Source organism: Gracilinanus agilis, chromosome 3 (genome assembly GCF_016433145.1).
Source record: "Gracilinanus agilis isolate LMUSP501 chromosome 3, AgileGrace, whole genome shotgun sequence".
NCBI classification, from domain to species: domain Eukaryota; kingdom Metazoa; phylum Chordata; class Mammalia; order Didelphimorphia; family Didelphidae; genus Gracilinanus; species Gracilinanus agilis.
In genome coordinates this window covers 353,664,806-353,690,701 of record NC_058132.1, presented here as the reverse complement: position 1 = coordinate 353,690,701, position 25,896 = coordinate 353,664,806, and the positions used below count along the sequence as shown (strand labels likewise).

General features: G+C 37.3%; 1 protein-coding gene across 4 annotated transcripts; it reads right to left on the bottom strand.

Annotated features, from left to right (window-relative positions):
* Positions 1 to 213: 213 nt before the first annotated feature.
* Positions 214 to 25,896, bottom strand: NAA50 (N-alpha-acetyltransferase 50, NatE catalytic subunit). 4 transcript variants are annotated; one of them, XM_044670089.1, is made up of 5 exons: positions 25,622 to 25,896; positions 6,560 to 6,696; positions 6,087 to 6,206; positions 5,185 to 5,251; positions 214 to 3,721 (listed from the first exon to the last, which is right to left on the bottom strand). In XM_044670089.1, the coding sequence occupies exons 1-5, from the start codon at positions 25,627 to 25,629 to the stop codon at positions 3,541 to 3,543; spliced, it is 513 nt and encodes a 170-aa protein (XP_044526024.1). In that variant the 5' UTR covers positions 25,630 to 25,896; the 3' UTR covers positions 214 to 3,540. The 4 variants fall into 4 exon arrangements, with proteins under 4 accessions (XP_044526024.1, XP_044526025.1, XP_044526026.1 ...); XM_044670090.1 differs by having other exon boundaries at positions 6,560 to 6,693; XM_044670091.1 differs by lacking the exon at positions 25,622 to 25,896 and adding an exon at positions 8,759 to 8,766.

Here is a 25,896-nt window from a genome sequence, read left to right as displayed (position 1 = left end):
TTCTACCTTAGAACTAGATACTTAGTGTCTATTCGAAGACAGAAGGTAAGAGTTTTAAAAATGAAAAATAAAAAGTGGCATAGTTGAAAAGGAGAGAAGTCATGTATAGCAAAACATGCCTCAGAGTAGATTTATTCTGACCTACCTAAATTTTGTGGTTTGAGCTCTGAAGGGGGAAATCACCAAAAACATTCTTGATTAAAAAAAAAAAAATTATGTAGCAATGTTTGTACATAGTTTAATGTTTATCTAAATGTTTCCATTTGTTGTCACTCCCACCCAACATTAAAGTTTTATATATGTACATACATATATAAATATTGTAAAAATAAATCTCAATTATGAGTTCACAATCAAACCTGGTTCATTTAAAATGAATAGTTTCTATAGTTGAAATTTTAAAGGAATAACAAAGTCAGGAAACTGGTTACAAAAACACTGAATGGGCCCAGATTGTATAGTGGAAGATTTTCAGTTTAGTTTACCAGACACCACAGGGCACTACCAGAACAAAACATCACTTAAGTTTATTTCAGATGTAACAGCAATGTCATGTTAAAATTGACAGGTTTTAATCCTTAACTGCACCAAGTAAACTCAGCCACTTAAGTATTTTTAAAAAGTTATTCCCTCCCCAAAAATGAGGGAGCTTTTCTTTCCCACTGCCCTGCAGCACAGTTTCCTGGTATTTCTGTGTATGGACAACATATTCTTCAATGTTTCAACTGGTGACCAAACTGCTGGGAAATTTTTGAGAACCTTCCCCACAGACAACCTCTATCTGGATAAATATTATTTGCATAGATTTTCTTTGCATGCTCTTTCCCCCTGGAAACTTTGTTGATTATGATCCTATCTATATTTTCAACTGGTGTAGCACTAATGGATGTTTTCTCTTGTGGTTTTCCAAAATTAATGAGATTCCTCCTTTCCTAAAACACTAGAGGTAACAAAACTTTAGTACATGCCCAAATAACTATTCTATCCTGGACACTGTATTTCACTTTCCTGTTGACTTCACTGAGATACAAGAACCATTTTTCACTTTCTTTTTGCTCTCATATTCCCTTCTTCCTCAGGGGGCAATTTTGATATCAAGACCAGTCCCACAAACATTACTTTCCCTCAAAGTTTTCTGTAAGAGATTTCAGATGAAACTTTCTGTTGAAAGAAGAGGGCCAGGGGATGGAGACCACAAACAATGTGTCCCTACAAGAGATTACTTACCTATATTGGTTTTTTTTTTCTTCCCCCTTATATAATATGTACTTGTGATTCACAGTGAGACAGCTACTCTTTGATACAGGTTTTCAATAACCACTTTTAGGGGCTCATACAAATAATGGTGGCTAATTATAAATGGTTTTAGAAATGGGAAGTGATCTCAGATTAGCCACATACACATTACAAACTATACCAAATTCTGGAAGCTTACAAAAAAACCTGAAATTCTCCCTTCTAGATGTCTTTTTTTCCAAAAACTCAAAACATTCTGTTTTCTTAGTAATCATAATCTGAATTTCAAGTACATATGAAAATTAGGGCCTCTTCTATGCACAGCTTCACTTTAAATTGCTGCAGCCTGTGGATCAGGAATCAATTTGTAGATATCCAATGTGGTCAATGGCTAGAATCACTACACTCATTAAGGACCTCCCTTTTTGGTAGCATTTTATTATGGCACCCAAGATGATCCTAGATGAAGAAAGTTATGATTTCATACAGTCTCTCTTGAAAAGTAAGATGGCTATGAAATGTGTGACAAAGGACCTGCAGAATCTTGTCACATCTTCAAATGTGTAAAAACTTTACATAAAAGGACAAAAATATAATTCAACTGCATCCTTAAAAACAAAGGACAGACAGTTCAAATCCTATGTATTATATCTCCAAGAGTCTAAATAACATTTGCATTATTAGGCATCAACATTGGCAACTCTAAAATTAAAATATATAAGGGGTAGGATCATGAGAGGGAAGCATGAAATCATGTGCATTTCTAACTTTTAAGGACTTCTTTCCTAGAGCTCTTGGTTAGAACAGAAATAATGTATTAGTCAACCAGTCAATTCCCTCTTTTTACACACCATAAAATGATATGGCATAAATCTAGTTCAGTGGGCAGAGGCAGTCACAGTGACATTTGCATTATTTAACACCTTCTGGGAGAACAATTTTCAAGAGTAGAAACATGTTTAACACCTCCATTTCCTAATGTCCCGTAACAAAAACAAGGCAGGCACATGGTGTAAGCAAATTTGGGATGTTTCTTGGTAGGTTATGGGGAAACATAAGATCCCTTTGATATAATTCTCAGAACAATAATTTGTGCACATTCTTTGCCCTGTACCTCAAATTCCAGTGGCCACAGGTTTAGGAGTCTGCATCAGCTGAATTGGGGGGGTGGGGGAAGGGGGACAGGCACCAGCTGACAAATGCACAAATCATCATGCATAAGCCCATCTAAGCCTCACTTCAGATGCTTTGAATACAAAGATAAGCAGTCTCCTTAAAAGCCCAAGTACCTGCATCCAGATTAATTTAGGAGGATTGATTTATATAAGGGTGTCCACTCGCAAGGCTGGGACTGACCACTATTAAGAATTCCAAAAGCAGACAAGGTGTTTGCAGAAAACAGGAGTAAGTTAAGACACACCAAACCTTTCAGATCAATAAAGGAACATAGCACTAGCTGGGATGTAAGGATCTCATTAACATCTTACCAGCCCACACACACCAAAATAATACCACTATTAACAATCAGCAGCAGGTAAGATAAGCCTGCAAGACAACTGGTCCACTCATCAGCAAAAGCAGAGAAGCTTAACTCAAAAATACTGAGACCAAAAGGACATAACACTTTTCACCCCCTTTCAAGGATCAGGGGGAAATAGTTTGCTTAAAAAAAAAAAAAAAAAAAAGAGATCAAGCTTAATATTTCTTACAGGGTTAACAATGCTCCAAACTCCTGAGAAATATCTCAGAAGGGTTGAAAGGTGGAGTGCAAGGCAATGTTTCAGGGGATTTAAGTATCCCACAGATTTTTTTTAAATCCCAAACACCACAAACACACAAAACTTGTCTGTGAATTAGAGGACAAGATATTGCTATTTTTTGGGGGGTGGAGGAGAAAAGAGAATACACAAACAATTTGTTAATATCTGCCCTTCAATGTGAAAGCAGGACATAAATCACTCAAAAGTAAATCTGAAATTATGACATCCAATTTTTTTAGGACCACCTATCCCCTCCAACTGTAAAACTAAAGAGATAAGACACCTCTTCCACCCTTTACCCCACCCCACCCTCACAAAAAAAATAAAAATAAAAAGAACAAACAAAAAACCCAAACATGATTAATTTTACAGTCCTTGGAAGAAGTATTAAAATTTTGGAGGGACGGGAGCAAAGGAGAGGAAGAGAAATATGGTTAAGGAAGAGGGGGAAAAAAAGCTTCTAAAAGGGGGAGGGGAGAGAAATCAAAGGGCCTCTCTTTTATTTGGCGACAAGCAAGTGCAAGAAAGTTCATTCCTAATTTGTTCAGTTGTCGGTCTTTTGCACATCTGCATTCTGGCCAAGAGAAGGAACTTTGAGGTTTTTCTGCAGCACATGAGCATCCGCTGGCTCTATCCTCTTGTAATAGTTTTTCTTCGTCTCAATGATCTCAAAGCCAAATTTCCTGTAGAAGTCAATTGCTGACTCATTGCTGATCTGGACATGCCTGAAGAAGAAAAAGATATCATGAAAAACACCCACAGACACAGATTCCATGAACAGTAAGTACTATCTGCTAGCCCACAGATATCTATAAAAACGTCTCAAAGTCAAATAGGTAAAAACAAAAACTGGCATGTAACCATAATCTTGCAAATAACTCACCATTACTAAGACATCACTTTACATGTTTTAGTAAGAATAATGGTGAATCTGCACTTACCACCATCACAGGTGCAACATAACCTCTCTATTCTGCAGTCAACCCTAGAGAAAATTTCAGATTAAGAAGGGGGCCGAGAATTCAACGTTGGCACTGAGTACAACAGAATACTAATCTACAACAGGGTATTAGTGGAGCTGTAGATTTGACCAACCATAGTGGAAAGCATTTTGGAATTATGGCAAAAAAGTCTGCATAATGTCCCAGAGTTCTCACTGCTAGGCATATAACCTAAGGAGGTCAAAAAAGGAGAAAAGGACATGCAATGGGCAGCAAAATATCCATAGCAGTGTCTTTTGTAGTACCAACTAGAAACAAAAGCTACCCAAATGGCAGAGGGATCATTAAATAGTACAGAAATGTAATGGAATACTACTAAATTATAAGAAATGATAATAAATTCAGGATTCTGGGATGAATTTATATAAGCTGATGTAGTAACATTAAGCAGAACCAGGAAAACAATATATATAGTAACAACAATATATGTGCAAAGAAAAAACAAAATATACATCTCTCCCTTCTTTGCAGAGGCTACGAACTTTTAAGTGTAGGACACTGTATACAATACCAGATTTGGCAAATATTTTGCTTAGTTTTGCCTAAACTGCTTGTAATTTAGTCTTCAAAAAGGCTGCCTTTTAAAAACATTTTTTATAAGAAATGCCTTGTAGGGGATGGTAGAGTAATATATTCTGGGGAAAAAAAAGGCAATATAAAAAAACTAATTCATTAACAAAGGAAGGGTACTAAGAAGTAATAGTATTATTTTCTTTCAAAAGTACCAATACAATTGTTTTTTAAAGTTCAGCCATGGAAAAGAGCAGAACTAGTGGTTCACAAAGACTACAATCCAATAATGTAACTTCATTAGAGGAAGAACATTGGAAGCTGGAAAAAGAAGTAAACTGAGTCCTCAAGCTCAAATATTTATTCTTACTACCTAAATATCCCCAAATCTTTTCGATCATTAATATTTCAAGGTCATTGGCAATCTTGAATGAAACGTGTACACACACACACACACACACACACACACACACACACACACACACACACGAAACTCCAACACGGCCTATTAAGGAACTTTTCCATTGTCTCAGTTCTCTCATCTATTAAACAGGAATAATAAGATAACAGATGTAAGAGAACTTTTGAGATACGAAAAGTTATTACATAAATACTAAACTACTATTTCCAACATGGTAGTAGTTCTTTAAACAAGGATACATTAGTAGTTTACTTACAGATAGATGTTGTCAAAAGTGCCATCTTTTTCACAGATGTTTAAGACATGATTCAACATTTTAGTTCCTGTAAATAAGCAAAATACAATTTAAAATCTATTATAACAAAAATCACAATTTTAACCCCTGTACTCTCCTCCAATACACAGCAAACATTTTCACTTTGGGTAAATGGAAGTGAGACTAATAGTTACTGCAAACAGATTTTAAGAGTTCACAGATTTGAGTTCCAATCTTGACGTTAATTAAAATTAATCACATTTTAGCTAATAATTCCCCAAACCCTGAACCGTATTTAAACTTGAGTCCAAGAACTCAATAATGGCTACCCAGTTTTTCTACAATACAGGTATAAAAACATCTTCTAATAAAACTGATAAGATAAACACCTACATTTAATAAGAAAAATGCCACAGACATTTCTATTTCAGGATCTTAGATTTATGTCCAGGGGGACTAAGTATATTAAAGAACTGGTACACTCCTTCCTAATGGAGAAATCACACAAAAAAAGAAAAAGGAGAAAAAAGTAGCATAAGCCTAACTGATGTCTGAGGTGTTATAGCCATTCTCCAATAGCAAAGTTTCCACTAAGAATGAATGAAATTCATAACCACCACCTGACCAATTAAAGCAATGATTTCAAAATGAGATCCTATGAATGTGAATTTTAAGAGCATAATACAAAATATTAAACCTTAAAAGTTTTATGTTAACAATACTGGTTATATTTCACTCTGGACTACAACACAGGTCAGCATTCTGTTTGATAATTTGTCTAGAGGGGGAGAAAAAATATATTTGCAAATACCATTGTACCCCCATACCAAGACGAGATAGCCAAAAGAAGGCAATTCTGTTCAAGTATCTTTCAGAAGAATGAAAAAATATCTATATATTACCTATTCCTAGCCTTCGGTAAGGTGCCAGACATCCTAGTGTCATGATGTAAAGTCTCTTCTGATTCTGTGAATGATCCACTCTACAGCATACTGCACCCACTGCAATATCATTGAAATAAGCTGCAAGAAAGGATACAAAGAAGGTTTGAAGCTCAACAGATACAATAAGCAAATCTTCATTAACCCCTTCCATATCAGTAGAGATTTGATTTTCTTGGTTAGAACCCATGATTTCCTCCTATTGTAGGGAATTTCTGTGTGAATGACTGACATGTCCATGATGACACATTTGGTAAACACAAGGATTCTTCCTAATTCCAAGGTTCTCATTACCTACTAAACAACGCTGCACCTCTTAGTTGTTACCAAAGTGAATCTTTGTCAAACTTAAATACAATGGATTCTATTTTGTATCAAAGTGCACATTCTAAGATTTCAATGTAAAAAACATCAACAAAACATATGCTTCATACCAAGTTTTGCTAGTTCGCCAACCTCCAGCACATCCTTGTAGAACTTGTCATTGTAGCTGACTGGAAAGATGACCTGGTTTAACCTCTTCAGCTGCTTAATATTGTGTGGTGTCACGTCTCCCAGCTCGATCCGGCTACTGGAACAAACCAAAATGTGCTCAATACCCCCACAAATGACAACTACTAGTACCGATTTAATATTTACCAAAAAGTAGTGAATTCCATATGAATAATGAATTTACATTCCTATATTCCTCCATAAGAATAAGATTTATCAAACTTTTTTTTAACCCTTACCTTCCATCTTGGAGTCAATACTGTGTATTGGCTACAAGGCAGAAGAGTAGTAAAGACTAGGCAATGGGTGTCAAGTGACTTGCCCAGGGTCACACAGCTGGGAAGTGTCTGAGGCCAGATTTGAACCTAGGACCTCTGGTCTCTAGGTCTGGCTCTCAATCCACTGAGCTACCCAGCTGCCCCCTAACAAACTTTTTACAAATAGTCATGGTTAAGTAATAAAGGCCTCATAGTCAAGTATAATTGTTGTTATTATAAAAAGCAAATATTGTTCCAGAAAACAGCCTGGTAACATTTTGCATTCGGTGAAACAATTTTTAGTCTAATTTTAAATCTAAGACAAAAAAACAACCAAATATTCATCTATTTCACAAAGTTACCACTATAACAGGACATACTTAACATTAACTGAAAACAGAGGGGAGTTTAATGAATATAAAGCTGCAACTTTCAGCAAACAAATGAACACAAAAATCTAAGCTGGGAAGGATTTGGTGTAGATCATACTCCTCCTAAAATTTAATAAATAATAAGCATCTTTGAGGGTTGCTATAGGCAAATAAAATTTGTTACACTGCAGCCACTAAGTGGTAGGCCCTGGAGAAGGAATATTGCTGAAATACTGTTTTGTTTTGTTTTTTTGCTGTTCAGGCATTCAGTTGAGTCCCACACTCTTCACAAAAAAAAAAACTAGAGTGGTTTGCCATTTCCTTCTCCAACTCATTTTAAAAATAAAGAAACTGAGGCAAATAAGGTTAAGTGACTTAACTAGGGTCATAGCCAGTAAGTGTCTGAGGCCATGTTTGAACTCAGGTCTCCCTGACTCCATGCCCCAGCATTCTATCTACTGTACCAACCTAGCTGCCCTATATATTGTTTTAAAATATGAAAAAATAATAGACAATAATAAATTCTTTACCCAAAATGTGATAACATGAAAATTCTTCAAGGGCTTCTGGATCAGTGAACTTGGATATCTAGAGTACCAGTGGGCAGTAAATTCAGGAGTAAACATAACCACTTGATGAAAATCAAACAAAAAATTGCCCAACAAGAAATTGAACTGACTACAGATGGCTCAGCCACTGGAATCACAGAACAGATGAACATAGAATGCTGTAAAATTAATTCTTGAATTGGGAAGGAGGTTGGATTAGATGACCTCTAAGGTCTATTCCACTCAAAGATTTTATATTTTTTTATTATCAAAAATTGCCTTTCTTCATCTTTACTTCTCAAATGCTAATAAATAGCATTACGAAAAAGTGGACAGGAAGATATTTCAAATTCCACAGCAAGCTGATCTTTCAAAGAAAAACAAAACATTGACAAATTTTAGCTCTTCAAAAAATCCTGAATGGATTCCAAATGAACAAATTTTGCTTTTTAAAAAAATGTGCAAAACTCAATGGTCTAAGACTTTTCTTTTTTTCTTAAACCCTTACTTTTCTGTCCTAGAATTAATACCAAGTATCTATTCTAAGTCAAAAGAACAGTAAGAGCTTGGTTACTGGGATTAAGTGACTTGCATGGGGTCATACAGCTACGTAGTGTCTGAGACCACATTTGGGCCCAGATCCTCCAGACTCCAGGCCTGGTGCTCTAACAACTGTGCTACCCAGCTACTCTATCTAACACTTCTAAAAATAAGCATTTTCCCCCAGAATTTGATTTCAGTGGTATCACCACTTACTCAATCTTCCCAAACCTTGATATTAGCATCTTGATCTTAGTATATCCTTTATACTTCATTATTTAACTGTAGAAACCTATGTATTTTACTTTTAAAATAACTCCTATTCTTAAATTCTCAACAAAACAGATAAGCTCTCATTACAACTCTCCTGTATTACTGCAATAATTTAAAAGGTCTTTTACACTTTTGTCCTCTCCTATCTCCACCCCTTCATGGTACCCTAAATTAAATCTGCCTTACACAGGTTCCTGTGTCACTCCTGTGCTCATAATCTTTCAATGGCTGTGAATATTAGGTAATGTTGAATAAATGGGGTTGCAAAATTAAGTGGAAGTTATCTATGTGCTTAATAAATGTAGAAAATCCACAACTTCTGTGCCTGATTTTCCTGATTGGTAGTAAAAGGTGGCAATTAAGAGTTTTGAGCTAGACAACTTCCTGAGTCTTTTTTTAGGTCTTAGACTATGATCATATCTCAAACAACAAATAAGAATTACAAAAACCACACATTAAAAATCAGCTACATATATTTAATCCAATTGTATATGCTCATTTCTCTTAAAATTATAAATCAAGAGGGCAGCTGGGTAGCTCAGTGAATTGAGAGCCAGACCTAGAGACCAGAGGTCCTAGGTTCAAATCTGGCCTCAGACACTTCCCAGCTGTGTGATCCTGGGCAAGTCACTTGACCCCCATTGCCTACCCTTACCACTCTTCTGCCTTGGAGCCAATACTCAGTATTGTCTCCAAGACAGAAGGTAAGGGAATAGATAGATAGATAGATAGATAGATAGATAGATAGATAGATAGATAGATAGATAGATAGATAGATAGATAGATAGATAGATAAAGATTGCGGGTCAAACTTTAAACCTGTTTTATTTTTCTCTACACCTCATCCCCAAACAAATTACTTTTTACTTGAATATAATTATAGTTTTTGATTACTGGCTAAGGATAAGGCAGGAAGGATTGGGCCTGGGGACCTTTCTTGAAGTAGCAATTCAAAAAGCCTTCAAAATAACATCATATGATATTAAATTCATTATAAGACTAATTTCATTTAATAAGAAGCTTCATTAAGCCTCAGCATTCAAAGCTAGTTTTATATATACATATATATATATATATATTCATTCAACTCATCATTGCAAATAAATAGTTGCATAGAATGAGAAAAATTTGAGGGTACCATTGCCAAAAATAAATCATCAAATGATCTATCAACTAGTACCAAGTCTCTCCACACTAGCCAAGCCAGTTTTTTAAAAGCAGAAAAACTGTTGCCAGGACTATACTCAAAGCTTTTCTGGGGCAGTGGATTCTGCTAGAGCTTGTGATCTGGTACATTCTTTGACAAACCAAGGGTCACTCTAAAGTAGGATGACTTTGTTATTATGTACAGGCATACCACAACAAAATGTTGCCTCATATCACTGTGAGGAATACACCGTCACAAAATCCTATTGTGTTCATCTTTCTACCTTCCCCAACTAATTTTCCACAAGAGCCAATTCTTACTTAGGCAAACAGGGTTAAGTGACTTGCCCGGGGTCACAATGCTAGGAAGTGTCTTAAGCCAGATTTTTTAAAAAGTATTTCATTTTCCCCTCCTATTAAAAAAAATTTTTTTTAATTTTTTAAGTTTTGAGTTCCAAATTCTCTCCCTTCTTCTGATTCTCTCCCTCCCTCACTGCCCTTTCCCTCTCCCTGAGGGGAAGCAATCAGATATAGATTTTACACATGTAATTATATAAAATATTTTCCCATATTAGTTACTTGGTAGAAATATCAAATGCAAAAAGAAAAAAAAATAGTATGTTTCAGTCTGCATTCAGACTCCAATTCTTTCTCGAAAGGTTGATGGCATTTTTCATGAGTCTTTGGGATTTTCTTAAATCACTACTGCTGAGAATAATCATCAAGTCATTCACAGTTGTTCAGCAAGAAATATTGCTGTAACTGTTTATGTTAGGGTTCTGCTTACTTCACTTTGCATTAGTTCATGTTAAGCCTTTCCAGATTTTTCTGAAATCACCCTGCTTGCCATTTCTTATAACACAATAGTATTCCATAACTACCATAAACCACAACTTGTTCAGCCGTTCCTCGATTGATGGCGACTGCTCAATTTTCAATTCTTTCCTACCACAAAAAGAGCTGCAATAAATATTTTTGTACAAATGAGTCCTTTTCCCTTTTAAAAAAAATCTCTTTGGGATACAGACCTAGTAATAGTATTGATGGGTCAAAAGGTATGCACAATGTTAAGAGTCCTTTTATCCTAGTTCCAAATTGTTCTCCAGAATGGTTGGATCACAGGCCAATTTGAAGGTCTCATGACAAAGAATGCTATCCACCTCCAGCGAATGAACTGTTGGAGTCAGAATGCAGAAAAAAGCATACGATTTTTCACTGTAGTCTATGAGTTTTTATTTTAGGGTTTGGGTTTCATATGAATATTCTTACAAAAATGAACAATATGGAAATGTTTTATACAATGATACATGTATAACCCAGATCAAATTGTTTACAAGCCCAGGAAAGAGGCAGGAAGAAACGGAGGGAGACAATTTGGATCATATAACTTCAGCCAACTTATGTGGAATATTGCATTACATGTAATTGATAAAACCATATCTTTACAAAAATATTTTAGAGCAAAATGGTTGAATCAGATTACAACTTCACTAAGATTGTGTTGTGTCCCAATTTTCCCATAAACCTTCCAACATCTCATTTTCCTTTTCTGTCATATTAGCCAATCTGATAGGTATAAAGTGGTACCTCAGAGTTGCTTTAATTTGCATTTCTTTAATTAAGAGCATTTTTTTCATGACTCTAGATAGCTTTGATTTCTTCATCTTAAAACTGCCTGTTTGTATCCTTTGACCATTTAGCAACTGGAGAACGACTTTTATTTAACTTTTATATATACGACAAATTAATCCTTTAATCAAAGATACCTGCAAAAATTTTCCTCCCAGCTTTCTACTTTCCTTCTAATCTTGGCTGTTTTTGCTGAAACCTGATCCAAACCCAGGTCCTCTTTACTTCAAGCTGGTGCTCTACACACTGCCACCTAACTGCCCTTATATAGTCTTAAGACTTGTAATACCAAGTGACCTGTATATATCAAGCTTTTTACAACAGGAGGAAAACAACCTCAAAGGGGTTATGTGACTTATTCATGGCCACGGAGCTAAGCTAGCATCTAAACCTAGGTCTCTTCTGACAATAAATACATTGCTTTGTATCCATGGCTTTCTTATCACCATTATTATTCAAAAGAAATAAAGCAAAGTCATAGTCTAGTTGTTAGGTCAATCATTACAAATATAACCAGATTTTAAGTACATGAAATATTACAAAAGAGAACTAGCTATTCTCCTTTTCTATTGAGATATTTGGGAATGGAGAAAGTTTAATTTATAATTAAAGAGTATTCTAATTTACAACTTGACAGGTAGTGATTAAAACATCAATAGAGGCTTGTCATGAAGTTGAGCAAAAAAAGGCCAAAGTAACCCTGAAAGCAGGACAATGTTTAACTGTATAAAATAGAATCTGTACAAAGCAGACAATAAAGACTTATCATCACTAGAATACCAGAGGTTGTTTAGACATGAGTATTACATGGAATCTTGTCAGCAAAATTCAACTTCAAATATAGTTCCCTTAGAGTGAAGTCTGATTGAAATAGATACTTCTGACCTGATCACTTGGCTCAAATTTAAGCCCATGGGTATTTTAAATATAGCAGAGCAGTATCATCAACTTGTAAATATACCTTAGCAAAAGAGATCATACTACATTAAAGGCACAAACAAGAAAGTAAATGAAATGTTTGAAAATAATCTTAAGAAAACATTAACTGGCAATAATCAATCAAAAAAATTCATTGGCTATGCTTTCTATTTTGAAATTGCTAGGAATCCAAAATAATGCACAAAGCCTTATAGATTATACTGGCAAATTACTTTAAATCTTCTTTGAAGACATTTGTGAAAATAAACAGAAGACTCTTTAGAACATTGACATCAATCTCAAACCAAAAATAGATCAACTCTTAGATTAGGATTACCAAATTGTGTTTAAATTTGCTGTAAAGGGTAAAAGTCCAAGGAGTTAAAAATATCACTATCCCCACAGAGAAATAAATGTAGAAAGATTAGAATGTGTGGGTTGCCTCCCACTGTCCCTCTCCTCTTTCTGTTCTGCTGGAATTATGAACAGTAGATATAATCTAGTCAGAAATCTGACTCTTACACTAAGAAGAGTCTGTTGGATTCAGGCCCATCATTTCCCCAAAGCTATTTATTTAGCATAGGTGTGTAACTGTGATATCTGAATGCTTCACAAAGCCCTACTCTGATGGCTCATAGGATAGAGGTGATTGAATTTTCTAAGGCTATTGTAGGTCAAGTGCAAACTCTGTTGGGTTTTACCATTCCAGAAAGGTTTTAGTACATGTAGCAACAAATGATCTCTCTATCAAGGACTAGTTTAGATCAGAACAGAAAGATTCATCAACACAAGGCAAGACACCAAGTAATAAATTCTTAGGCCATGACAACCCTTGCAACAAACATTTTAAAACTATAAAATGGCTCTTACTCCTGGGTAACCAAGGTCCAATTCTATAGTGACTGGCTAAATGATAGAAAAGGGCCAGAGAATGCTCAAGAAAGCATCAGTTTTTTGTCCATCTTTAAACATCATCTTAACTGTTGGTACTACAAATCTAGGATGATCTTGATCACTGACCAAGAGAGCATTATTGTAGGATCTGAATCATGTCACAACTGTGCTATGAGAAAAGTTGTAGCTAAATGTAAAGTTTGCCCACTTTCTATGGAGAAACATGTAAGTCAGTTACACTAGATTTGAAGGTGCTTTGAAAGGCAACAAGAAACATCATTTCATGGGATACTTTGCAACCTCATACTGAAGTATAGCACCATGAAGATAAGCCTAGCTAATGACCAAGCATTTGTTGCAGACAGGAGACAAAGAAATAGAATTCATTAAGACACTCCAAACAAAAATTGACAAATGCTTTAATTCTCAGTAAGGTAAATGCTAAAAGTGGGCATAAGGAAGAATGGCCAAAAATAACAGCCTAGGAAAAAAGTCCAAACACTTGCAACTATAAAGAAACTGCATACTTTTTCATAATGAATATTTTCATTCTTCAAGAGGACAGTCAAGAAAGGTTCAATAAAATAACATTGTTTAAAAAAACAAAAACAAACTGACACTATCTCAAGACCAAAGTGACTGGCTATTGAAGAAAGAGCCAGTCACTTATTTAGCTCCAGGTTTGTGTTTATCCATGTACACTGCTAGTTTGTTAAAATCAAAGTCAAATAATATCAAACTAAGGGGGGGAGGGGTGAGAACAAAACAGATATGGCATAGAACTGAAGCATTTTAAATAAACTTCTACTGGAAAAAAATGGAAAATGAATAAAGATATGATGAAAAAAGACTATCATCATTTCCTAAAAAGTTTAACTGATAAATTATTCACCCTGGTGAGAAGACCAAAAAAAAAAAAAGTCTAGAAACATCTCAATCCTTGCAAAGGATAGATCTGAAAGCCAAAGGTAATGCTAGCTTAGGATTCAAGCCTGTTTGTAGAATCTCACAGAAGATAACAGTGGAAGATAATAATATCACCTCAAAATAATATTCTTTGAAGGGAAAAACATAGTTGTAGAAAATTTGATTAGAGACAACTAAGATCAGCAGTAAGAGGACATGAAGACAGACCAGAAGGAAAAGAGACACTTTAAAAATGTCAGTAACATCTTTCCACTACCATATATGGACTTTAACATCACAATCCCTAATATGCTATCAATAAATAAGTAAAGCACTGAGATAAGTGCTGAGGATACAAATAGAAAAGTAAGACTAGTCCCTGCACTCAAGGAACTCACATTCTAATGAGGGAGACAACACAGATGGAAGGTTTAAGTTGCAAGTCAGATGTAAAGATCCCATGGATCTTAGGATACAGCTGCAAAGCAGATGGTAATGCCTCTTCTTTAATGTCATTTCCACTGATAAAATAACATCAGTTTCTGATGTTGAACCATTTAATAGTGCCAAGGACTTTGGTGACAAAAACTTTCTTTTCTGGGTCTTCGGTAGCTGTGGCAAGAGCACCTACAGGCACAGTTGCCAGGCTGCATCTCCCCAGGGGTTGCTTCCCAGGATGATGGCTGAACTGGAAGCATTAGTATTTCCAAGCCTCTTGGGTTCAGGGTCCTGCGATGTTTCCATCAGGCTCCCAGAGGAAGGAGATAGCAGTCTAGGTGGTTGTGGTAGTGTGACTTGCCTGATACTTGCTGCCTCCAGTCTCTCTCAAGTTGCCCTGTAGCTTCAGCTGTCTCATGTGTGGCAGTTGGGTGGCAGTTAGGTGGCAGTTGGTGGGGATGGCTGGCCCCTTCTCCACAGGAGCCAACTCCCCAGATGATGACTGTGAGGGTTGAGATGAAAGCAAGACCAGTGGTCTGGGGGTGCCATCATTCCCAAGGCTCTTATGCCTATCTATAAGAAAGGACAAATGACACTCAAGAAAACCTGAAAGAGCAATTGGACTAATCCAAGTATACACAGAGTGCTCTATGATGGAGAAGACAACTGTGAGGGCATTAAGGAATCAATTGTCATATTTCTTGAGTTTTTTAAAAATTGTATTAATAAAATTTATTTCCAGATATCTCAGTCCTTTCCCTGCTCCCCACACCACAGAAGGCATCATCCAGCAAAAAGAAATAGATTCTTTCCTGTTTCATTTTCAGCTCATTCTCTGAAGTTGAATATTCAGAAATTATTCTTCATATATTAAATCTGTAGCTGTATATATTCTCTTGGTTCTACTCATATGTTCATACTCATTATGTCATAAAAAACTTCTAAGTTTTAAAAAAATGAATCTGCTCACTGGTGCAGTAGTATTCCATTGCAACCATATGCCATAATTTGTTAAGCCATTCCCCAATTGATAGATATCGTTTGGACATAATTCCAAATTGCTCTCCAAAATAGTTGGATCAGTTCAGTTTTAGATAGTGTTAGTATCCCCATTTTTCCTTATCCCCTTCTTAACACATCACTTTAGCCAAATGGATAATAAATGTGATGATTTCTCAGAATTGTTTTAGTTGGAATTTAATCAGTAGTGAACTAGAGCATTTTTTTTCAAATACCTATATATGGCTTTGATTTCTTCATCCAAAAACTGTTCCTGTCTTTTGCTCATTTATCAATTGGGGATATTTATAAATTTCTAATATTTCTAAAAGAGCACAGGAAAACAGATGTTTGAGGAATAATAATGTACTTCATCAAAACAGAATAACTACTAACCAATGATAATGTTTCTTTTCCAATTTTCACAGAATACTGTAAACTCCTAAATTAGCTCTGTAATCATTCATGAGAGGAATAAAATGCACAAAGCTAGGAAGACATGGGGTAGTATTCTTGCCTACACAGCAGGAAGGACCAGATTTCCTGTATAAATAACCTACTAGCTAGAAAGATCAACACACCTGTACTCTATAGAGGGTGCAAGAATTATTTCTACATGGAGACTAATACCACTTACTCCATTTTCTGATGAGGTATTTTTAAATTTCTTTTATGTCTCAGAACTCTCTGAAAAGTATTTTATTTCTTGGGTTTATGAGATTCACCCAACTAGCATTTTCATGTGTCCATAATTTCACACATAAGTAATTGCTCAATGCTCTTAGACCTTTTAAATCCCAGAACATACTTGGGCATTTTAAAGTGTTCCCACACTGACAGTTAAGAAAGAAGGTAGTGGCCTGAAGTAGGTCTTTTTAAAGTGTTTTATTTATGGTTAAATTAAGAATTTAATTGCTATTACTTGTAATAAGTCCTCTTTCCTAACATTCTTACCTTATAGGAATATAAAAAGTATATAGGCTAGAAAAAAGCTAAATTCTGATTCAGAGAAATTTAGTGTATTATATACAGAAGCAGAGAAAAGGGCACAAAGCTATGTAAGAAGTTTACTTATGATCTACAAACTAAATCTTTCCTAAGCAATCAATTAACTACTTTTAAAGTAATAACAATCCTCAAATCTAAGAATCTTTGAAAGGTAAAATATCAGATGCCACCTGCTGGTAGATGAAACTTAATAGTCTAGCTCAATTAGCACTGAAAATTTTTTTTAAAACTCTTACCTTCAGTCTTAAGAATCAATACTCTGTATTGGTTCCAAGGCAGAAGAGCAGAAAGGGCTGGGCAATGAGGGTTAAGTGACTTGCCCAGGGTCATACCACTAATAAAGTGCCTGAGGCCACATTTGAACCCAGGACCTCTGTCTCTAGGCCTGGCTTTCAATCCCCTGAGCCACCCAGCTGCCCCCTAGCACTGGAAATTTTGTGACTCAAAAAGGAATAAAATTCTCCTGGTATTCCTAAATATGGGAGCATTCTAATGATTTATGCCAGCATTAGGATACATAAAATTATAATAAGTGTTTAGAACAGTTCTAACCCAGTCTCTTATTTCAAGAAATAATTTTTATAGCCTAAAAAAATCAACTACTGCAGGCTACATACTGACTTAGAAAAGAAACTCCATATTAATATTTTCTTTTTTTTTTTAATTCCTACCTCAACACATAAAAATCAGATAGGTTCAGACTACACTTGAGAGTTGTGGGCAGAATGGCAGCATGTTTGACACTCTACAGAAATTAGAGGTTTTTAAGTGCAAAAAGTAGATTATTTTAGATGCAAGGATCTTAAGAGCTCAACTCAAGAGTTATAGATCAGTGTTGTACTTGATAAGATACATCTTATATATCAATAAGATTATCTTTACTACTTTGTAAATGTTCAACTACATTACTCTCTATTGCAAATACTGATTTATAAATACTGAGTCTAAACAAAGATTAAACTCAAAGTACATTCTTTATAATGGCTTATATGTAACATTATAGACCAGGGGTTGGCAACCTTTTTGGCCAGGAGAGCCATAAACCCATGTGGAAGGAGGATGGAAGCAAAAGGCACTGGAATATGGGGCAGGGGCTGAAGGCCCCCTGGGGCACATCCTGGGGCTCTGCCCGGACTGGCCTGTCAGGAGGTGGAGCCAGATATGGCTAGACTCAAGTCTGTTGTGGTTCACCTAAGTGAACCTAAAATGAGACACAGACTAAAACACCATATGAAAGCAATGCAATTTTAGTGTTTAAATTACAATTGTGCAAACCTATTTAGATTTTTAGAAAAGCAATAAGTAGATTTTATCATTTTATCATACACTGGAAAAATACAAAGCAGAAAAAGTAAATTTTTTAAACAAAATTTTAGTTCCAAGTTGAACTAAGAAAAATTTAACACTATAAAACTTAAAGAGTAATAATATCAAAGGAATATCTCTGCATCTAATTTTAAATGTCTCGGGCTTTTCTTGAATATACACTTCAGTTAATGACATTTCTATCTGAGAAAAGCCAGTCAACAGGCATACTTTTTTTGTATTTAAATACAGCTTTTCCTGAAAGACTTGGGAGAAATTTTAAATTTTTGTAGAAGAGGTCTGAGATCCTTTTATTAACAAGTCTATTTGCCTGGATAATATTTTCTCAACTTCCTCATCTTTCTCCTCCCTTTTTTTAACTCACTGGAGGTTGGGGAAAATAAATTATTTTTAATTCCTAATCTGATTTCAGTCTTTATCCGCTGCTACTAATCTGAGATTCTTACTCCAATCCTATTTGATGGAATTCCCCAACTTAGACAATACATTAAATATGAAGTTAACTGTTTAATTACTTTATCTTCCTTAAAATATCATCCTTTCAGGAACTCTCAGCAAAAATAAGCTGTTCTTTTTAAAAAGGATGATACTCTGCAACTAATTCTCTCAAAGGTGTTAAGATCAAGTTTCTTCATTTAGAGCTTATATGTGTAATTTTTAAGGTTAATTATTATAGAAATATATTTTTAAGTATTTATGGTATGATAACACTTGTCATAGGTAACAAAAAGAAAAAAATGCCCTGGCATGTCTGCTTTTTTGGCTCTGATCAATCCACAATTCTTATTATCAGGGAAACACAGAACTTTCCTTACTTCTGTTTATCCATAATATAGTTCCTTGCTTGAGATTAATTTCAAGAGGAAAACAAAATAAGTAGTCATTTTAACACTAACAAAAAGTATGAAGAGGTACAGTAAAGCAGAAAAGCCAGTAGATTTGTAGTGGGAGTATTTGGGCTCAAATTATGCCTCTGACTAAGCTGAGAAATTGTGGGAAAAGTCACTTTTTTGGGCTTCAGTTTCCTCATATGTAAAAGGAGGAAGTTGGACTAGATATAGGCCTTTGAGGTCTCTTCCAGCTCTCTATGATCCTATGGTAAAACTCGATGGTGTATGTTGTCCAGAAAATAAGCTATACCATAAAGTAGAACACTACATAATAGTAAGACTATTACCATTTGTCAGTGTTAACAGTGTGACCTAAATTAGTTATGTATATGTACCCTGAAGTAATAGTTATCTTTCTTTTCCCATCTCCCTAGGTTGAGTTTGATTCAGTCAGTTGAACTATGTGACCTGATTTTGACCATACACTGTGTCTCCTAAGATATTTTAAACCATCATGTCTTCTTCAGGCAGCAGAAAGAGCAAAATCATGGTGGCAATGACTTACTCAGTGTTCAGCACCTATAATTTTTCCATCAGCCAAACCTTGAGGTACCATTTAGCAAATAAAAGTAACCCCCTCCATTAAAAAATTATCCCAAAGGAATACAAATAATTTCAATACACTAAAATTGGGTAAAAAAAACGAACAAGTAAATTTTCTTATTAATATCCAAGAAATTATATTCTCCATATATACTTTGTAATTAACTGAAAGGACCTTTGCTTCTCTCCACCAACTATGGTCATAAAAGCTAAAGCTGAATGAGCCAAGAAAATTAGCTCTCTAACAAAGAACATATATGGCTAATAAAACTTTTTCTCAGCTTTAACTAATAATGTGAATTTTCTTTATCTGCCCAGTTTCATACAGTCTACATGAAAACGATTCAAGATTTTTTTTAAAAATGTGGAAATTGTTACTTTAACTTGCTTTTAACATTTTTTCCCACATACAGTTTTAGAGCTCATGACAGAATACTATTCTTAAGATTCCAATAAGTTATAATAAAAATTAAAAGAAATGTTAGTGCCCTCCCCTTCCCTACTATATCTATATCTCCTGTTTACCTCACTCTCAAAATAATTTCCTAAGAATGATAGTCAGGATCAATAGCCCACCATACTGAAATACATTTTGAGCCTGAGTAGACAAAGAAAAGAAGTCCAGATAGCTGTGTTTATCTATGAATACTAGAAACAGAAATCTTAAGTGTGTGCAAGGGAAAAAAATATAAATACCAGACTAATACATCTCAATTAGATGAGTGCTAAATATTGAACAATTTATTCTCTTCTCTCAGTAAATGGAGGAGAAAGTAAAGTATTAGGGATAAAAAAATATTAGGCATGACCTTTTTGTACATCCTTTCCTCAAATATATTTATTTCAAAGTGTTTCCCCTAAAGGTGGGGAGGGAGGAATACCTCTTTCACAAAACACTTTCTTGAACCTCATTGTAGAAAACAAAGCCTTGGCACATGAAGATTACAATGATATCACTATATATTTAGGAATTATCTGCACTGAACTAAGCAGTATATTTCAGTATGTCTTTCTAGGATCTGACTTGACAAGGTTAACAACAGCAATGTGGAGATGAGGACATGTATTCCCTGCTACATTTCTGTATTTGCTATTTGGGGTGGAGTTAGAAAATGGCAGCTATAAGACAGCTAGGTTGCACAGTGAATAGAAAGAACATCAGCCCTGGAGTCAGGAGGATCTGGGTTCAAATTTGACCTCAAACGCTGCCTAGCCATGTAACCCATGGCAAATCACTTAACCCTATTTGCCTAACCTTTGCCCTTCTTAAAGAGTTGTTACTTATACAGAAAGTAGAGGTTTAAAAAAAGGAAAAGAAAATGGCAACTATGTTCTAATAAGTTTATCATTAAATCAGATTTTCATTATAATTTACCAATGTCAAATGAACTCTCAATCTAGCCTTTCTTTCCTCAGCAAATGTTTACAAACGTTTTACAAAATAGACATTGAAGTACAGGAACATGATGTATAGACATGATGGTGAACCTATGGCATGCAGAGAGGGCTCTGTGGGCACACAGCTAGGCAGCTGCCCATCCCCCAGGTTGCTCCCTTTCCCCTCTCCATTCCATCTCCCCACACCCCAATCACCCTGCCCAGAGCAGAGCACTAGGGCACTCCTCTCCCTTTTTCCTTCCCCTCTCTGGGACTAGGGGCCACAGGAGGATCTCCTCTCCTGACACCCAACCTGCCTGTCCCCTAAGAGATTGCCACTTCCTTCTCTGCAGCTCCTAGTCTGGGGGTGACCCTGCCCCCTGCTCTCACCCCCATGTGGGTTGCAGCCCAATAGGCAACGCCACCCCCTGAACAAGGGGGTCAGGGGGTGCCCCTCCCTACAGATGGAAGCCTGGCAATAGCTCCCTCCCCTTCAGCCTGACTCTGGGGAGTCTGGTTGCCCCCGTGGCTGCAGGAGGCAGCTTCTCCCACCCCGTCCTGGGCTGAAAGCCCAGGGCCTGCCCTGAACTCATGGAAGAGGTCAGTTACCTGATCTCTGAGCCACCTTCCCCCTCACTCTGCCCCCCCCCCCAGGCTGGGAGCCTGACCTGCCCCCCACCCCAACAGGGCATTGCTTGCAGTAGGGGTGGGATGAGGCATGGGTGCTATCATTTAGGGAATAATGATCAGTTTGCATCTCAAGCCTACCCCCAAAAGATTAAGGGAGAAAAGAATGAGTAACATAGTGAAGAATCCCTACTCTTTAATTGAACTCTTTTGGCTCTACTAAAAGCAAAGTATGTTCTACTTGGAAAAGTCTCTGATAGCATTAAGGTTGCTTCAAGAGAAAGTGTGTTGAAGTGAGAATAAGATTTCTCCTTATTTAAGTTTCAGACAGTATTAAAGACAGAAAGTTTAATATTTTATTTTTTTAGAAAAATTTCCATGGTTACATGATTCTTGTTTTTACTTTCCCCTTCACCCCCCCCCCATATCCAACACGAATTTCCACTGGCTTTAACATGTGTGATCAATCAAGACTTAGAAAGTTTAGATACAAATAGAAAAACACACTCCACAGTATAAAAAGATATTCATTTCTCTTACTGTATCCAGAGCAAAACAAATCATCTTTTTAAAAGCAGGATTTTTTTAGAAACCTGCTTCCCTAATCATTAGTTTGGGTATAAAACATAAGGTTAGTTTGGGGCCCTTTTCCAATAAATATTACTTCTTTTTCCCAGTTTTATGGGTATTCCTCACAAAAATTCCTGAGTTCCCATGAGCAAAACTGGGTAAGGAGTGCAATATAGATGTTTACTCTTACTTCATGAATATACTAACACTGATACTGATAGACAACTATAATTAGGTTTGAGAGTCCCTGAAGTGAAGTACTGGCCTAGACCTGACCAAAAAAAGCCAGTAAGAGCTTTATGTACAAACTATTATGCTACTGGTTACAGCTGGTTTGGAGCACTTAGGTGATAACAATGGGTAGAGTACTAGCCTTGGAGTCAGGTGGGCTTGAATTCAAATTTGGCCTCAGATACTAGCTGTACAACCCTGGGCAACTCAAATAACCCGGTATGCCTCAGTATCCTCAACTGTAAAATGAGCTGGAGAAGGAAAGGGCAACTGATAATCAGGTGGCTCATTGGACATAGAACTTGGGTCTAGAGCCAGGAAGATTTGTTCAAATCCAGCCTCAGTACCTCACTGAACTGTGTGCTCTTAGGCAAGTCACTTAATCTATTTGCCTTGATTCAATGGAGAAGGAAATGGCAAACCAATCCCAGTGTCATTGCCAGGAAAACCTTTATTAGGTCATGAAGAGTTAGGCACAACTTTACAATAAAGTAGGTTTGCAACATAGTTGAGCAGGTAGTATTCAGCATTTCTTCTGACCTGAGATTGGGTGACAGGTTGCTAAAACAAGGCTTAGGTGAAAAGGAAGGGAAAGGAAGATATTAGAAAGTTGTACATAGTATATTATATATACTTATCAGGACTAAGCACAATCTAAAGAATCTTGAAGAATGTCCATGTAATTACTTAACAGAAACTTTCCAGACACTTTTATTAAAGTTCAGATGAACCAGATATCAAGAATAAAGTCTCACTCTATAAAGTGTCGGCTTAGTTCCTAAAAGGCAGCATGGTACAACTGAAAGAGTACTTTTTGATACTGGATTTAGTGTCAAAGGCCTTTGGTTCACATCCCACCGATGTCACTACTTGTATAACTTTGGGCAAGTCACTTAACCTCCATGGGCGTCAGTTTCAAGTTCTATCTCCTACAAGAGGTCCTTCCTATGGGTGCTAAATTATTTGCACTTACCTTGGCATATGTACCCTTCTTCCCAAGAGAACTCCTTAAGAGCAGAAAATGTTTAATTTTTGACTCTGTAATCCCTATCCCCAACACCCAGCCCAGTATCAAAAGGGCTTAACAAACACTTGTTGAATTGAATTCCATCAATCAACAAGCATTCATTAAGTACCTACTCCATCCACTAGGGAACTGATGTGTTAGGGTTGGACATACAAATACAAAACTGTAATCTAAGAGTTTAGTCTAATGGGAAAAAGAATATTCACATGCACATACTAAAAGAGAAGACTAAAAGCTGAAAAGAATCAACCAGGGACCAGAGTTGGACTAGATTACAGGTTCTTAAGCTAGGTCCCAAAGTGGATGGATCAATTTTGGAGGTCCTGTGAACTTTGATAGATAAAAAAAATCTTTACTTTTACTAAACTCTTAACTGAAATTTTGTCAGTTATGAATTTAGGCAACAAACATGATTTTGAAAGAGTACATAGGCTTCATCAAACTGACAAAGGTATCCAGAATACAAAAAAAGTTAAGCACTCCTGCACTAGATGATTTTTTAAGCTCCTTTTCCAGGGATAAGTCTATGATACTAAATGGAGAGAAGGCAAGGAATAATATAGGGAATGAAGTATTTGAATGAAGAATTCAAATCCTGTTTCTGTCACTTACTATTTGTGTGAAATTTGGCAAATCAGCCTCCCGAGGGCTTGTTTGTCACCTAAAAAAAACAGGAGAATTGGACTAAAAGGCCTCTAAGATCTGTTCCAGTTCTAAATCTATGATAATATTCAAAACAAGACTGAGAAACATACATAGTTCTTATGCCACGGAAGTGCCATATACGGAGTTCACTATCTTTCCCCATACTTTTCATGCTAATTGGTGGTTTCAGGTTCTTTAAACAAAACAAACAAAAACCACCTATTGTGATAAAAGACATTAATAGTACTATCTCACTTCAATGTCTTTTTCTTTTTTTTTTTTTTAACCCTTGTACTTCAGTGTATTGTCTCATAGGTGGAAGATTGGTAAGGGTGGGCAATGGGGGTCAAGTGACTTGCTCAGGGTCACACAGCTAGGAAGTGGCTGAGGCTGGGTTTGAACCTAGGACCTCCTGTCTCTAGGCCTGACTCTCACTCCACTGAGCTACCCCGCTGCCCCTACTTCAATGTCTTTTTGTTAAATTTTCACGGCACCAATAAAAGTGCAGGTAAATTTAACTGTCAAGAATGAAGTTGCCAGATTAATCATAACGTCTTTAAGGCTTGAAAAATGCTTAACATAGGATCTTTTCATTTGACCGTATGCTGATAATATGGACAAACAGCAGGAGGCAGAGGCAGAAATTGTATTAAACATCCTCGGAAAAGTTTCTGCATAAGGACAAAATGTTTAACTTTGTTATAAAAGTTGATTAGGAATCAACAAATTACCATCATAACTAATTTCAGAGTTAGAATGTTTATAAAGAAAAAAGTTAAGTGTAGCAAAACTGAAGCTAAATTAAATCAGTGAACTTTCTGATAACTCCGGAAAGGCCAATTTCAACAATCTGCTAAAAAGTTGGTGCCGCATCTTAATCATAGATTTGGACCAGTCTGCTTAGACTACGATTCAGAAAGCACAGGTCCACAACCTTTAATCAAAAAATGAACACGAACTTTCACTTTAGTAAAGTCTACTCTGGGATTTTACTTCCAAGGAAGAACTTCATTCAAAATTTTAAAAAATTCGGCTTCTTCTTAGAATGGACCCCATGCCATGTAATTTTTTTTTAAAATAACTACAGCAACATTTAAATCAGGACCACAAAATTTGAAACATCTTGTCCAACTGCAACTACTGAAGCCACCCTAGCCAGACGCTTGAAAAAGGCCGAGTTCGAACTTTGGTTCACGATCAGACAAAGCCGGTGCCCCCTGGCCCTGCGTTAGGTAAAGAGTGGTCAAACTGCGAGAGGTAAGAGCTCCACCTACTGAAGCGCCCGCTCCACTTCCTCAAGTACTTGGCACTCCTCCCTCCGGCCTCCCGGGCTCTCATCCCCCCGCCCCCCCCCCTCCCCCGGCTGGCCTCGGACACCAGAATCTCCGGTCGAACCACGAGCTCCCCTTCCTGCTCAAGTTCTTTACCCAGTGGGCCATTGCTCACAACTGCCTCTCGGCTGTCCGGTGTAGGACACACACGAGAAGCCAACGCCAGCTGTCCCTGGCCCGCACCGAACCGACGAGAGAGCGGCCACGACTCACTGACTCGCTCCCTCCCTCCTACAAAGCAGCCTGCGACCCCTCTTCCCGGAGAGCCCCAACAGCACGCCCCGAGACCCTATCTTGTCCCAGGCCCAGGCCCCGCTTCCCGCCTCGGCCTCTCGTCTCCCCTCGCCCCGTGCCCGAAGCCCCTCTGGGCACCGGGGCCAGGCCGTCTTCCCTCCTTCCCCGCCATCGAGGCTGCCTTCCTCGACCCGGAGGCAGAGCGAGGCACATCTCGCACTCGCCTCTCTCCTCCTCGCCATCCCCCCACGAGCAGCCTGGGCGCCCCTGCCTCACCCTTTCATCTTCCCCGCCTGCCGTGGCCGTCTTTACCGCCGATCCCGCCGCCGTCGCCGCCGCGCCCCGAGCCCGGGAGCGACCCTACTCCACACACCGGCCTCCGCCTCCTCAGCCGTCGTCGCCGCCACCGCCTCGGGGCTGGAGGCCGGGCACGATTCGCTAGGGACTGCCGCGGCCTTCAGGGGCGTCTCAGGCCGCTGCCCTGGGGCTGGGGCTACCGCCGCTCCTCCACATGTGCACACGGGGCCGCTCGCAGCGCTCCAGCCCGCCTG

Coding starts and splice junctions, on each gene's coding strand:
- NAA50 (XM_044670089.1), bottom strand. Junction 6,207..6,559: donor TGGCGAACTAGCAAAACTTG/GTATGAAGCATA, acceptor CCTTTCTTGCAG/CTTATTTCAATGATATTGCA. Junction 5,252..6,086: donor TTACCGAAGGCTAGGAATAG/GTAATATATAGA, acceptor GCTTATTTACAG/GAACTAAAATGTTGAATCAT.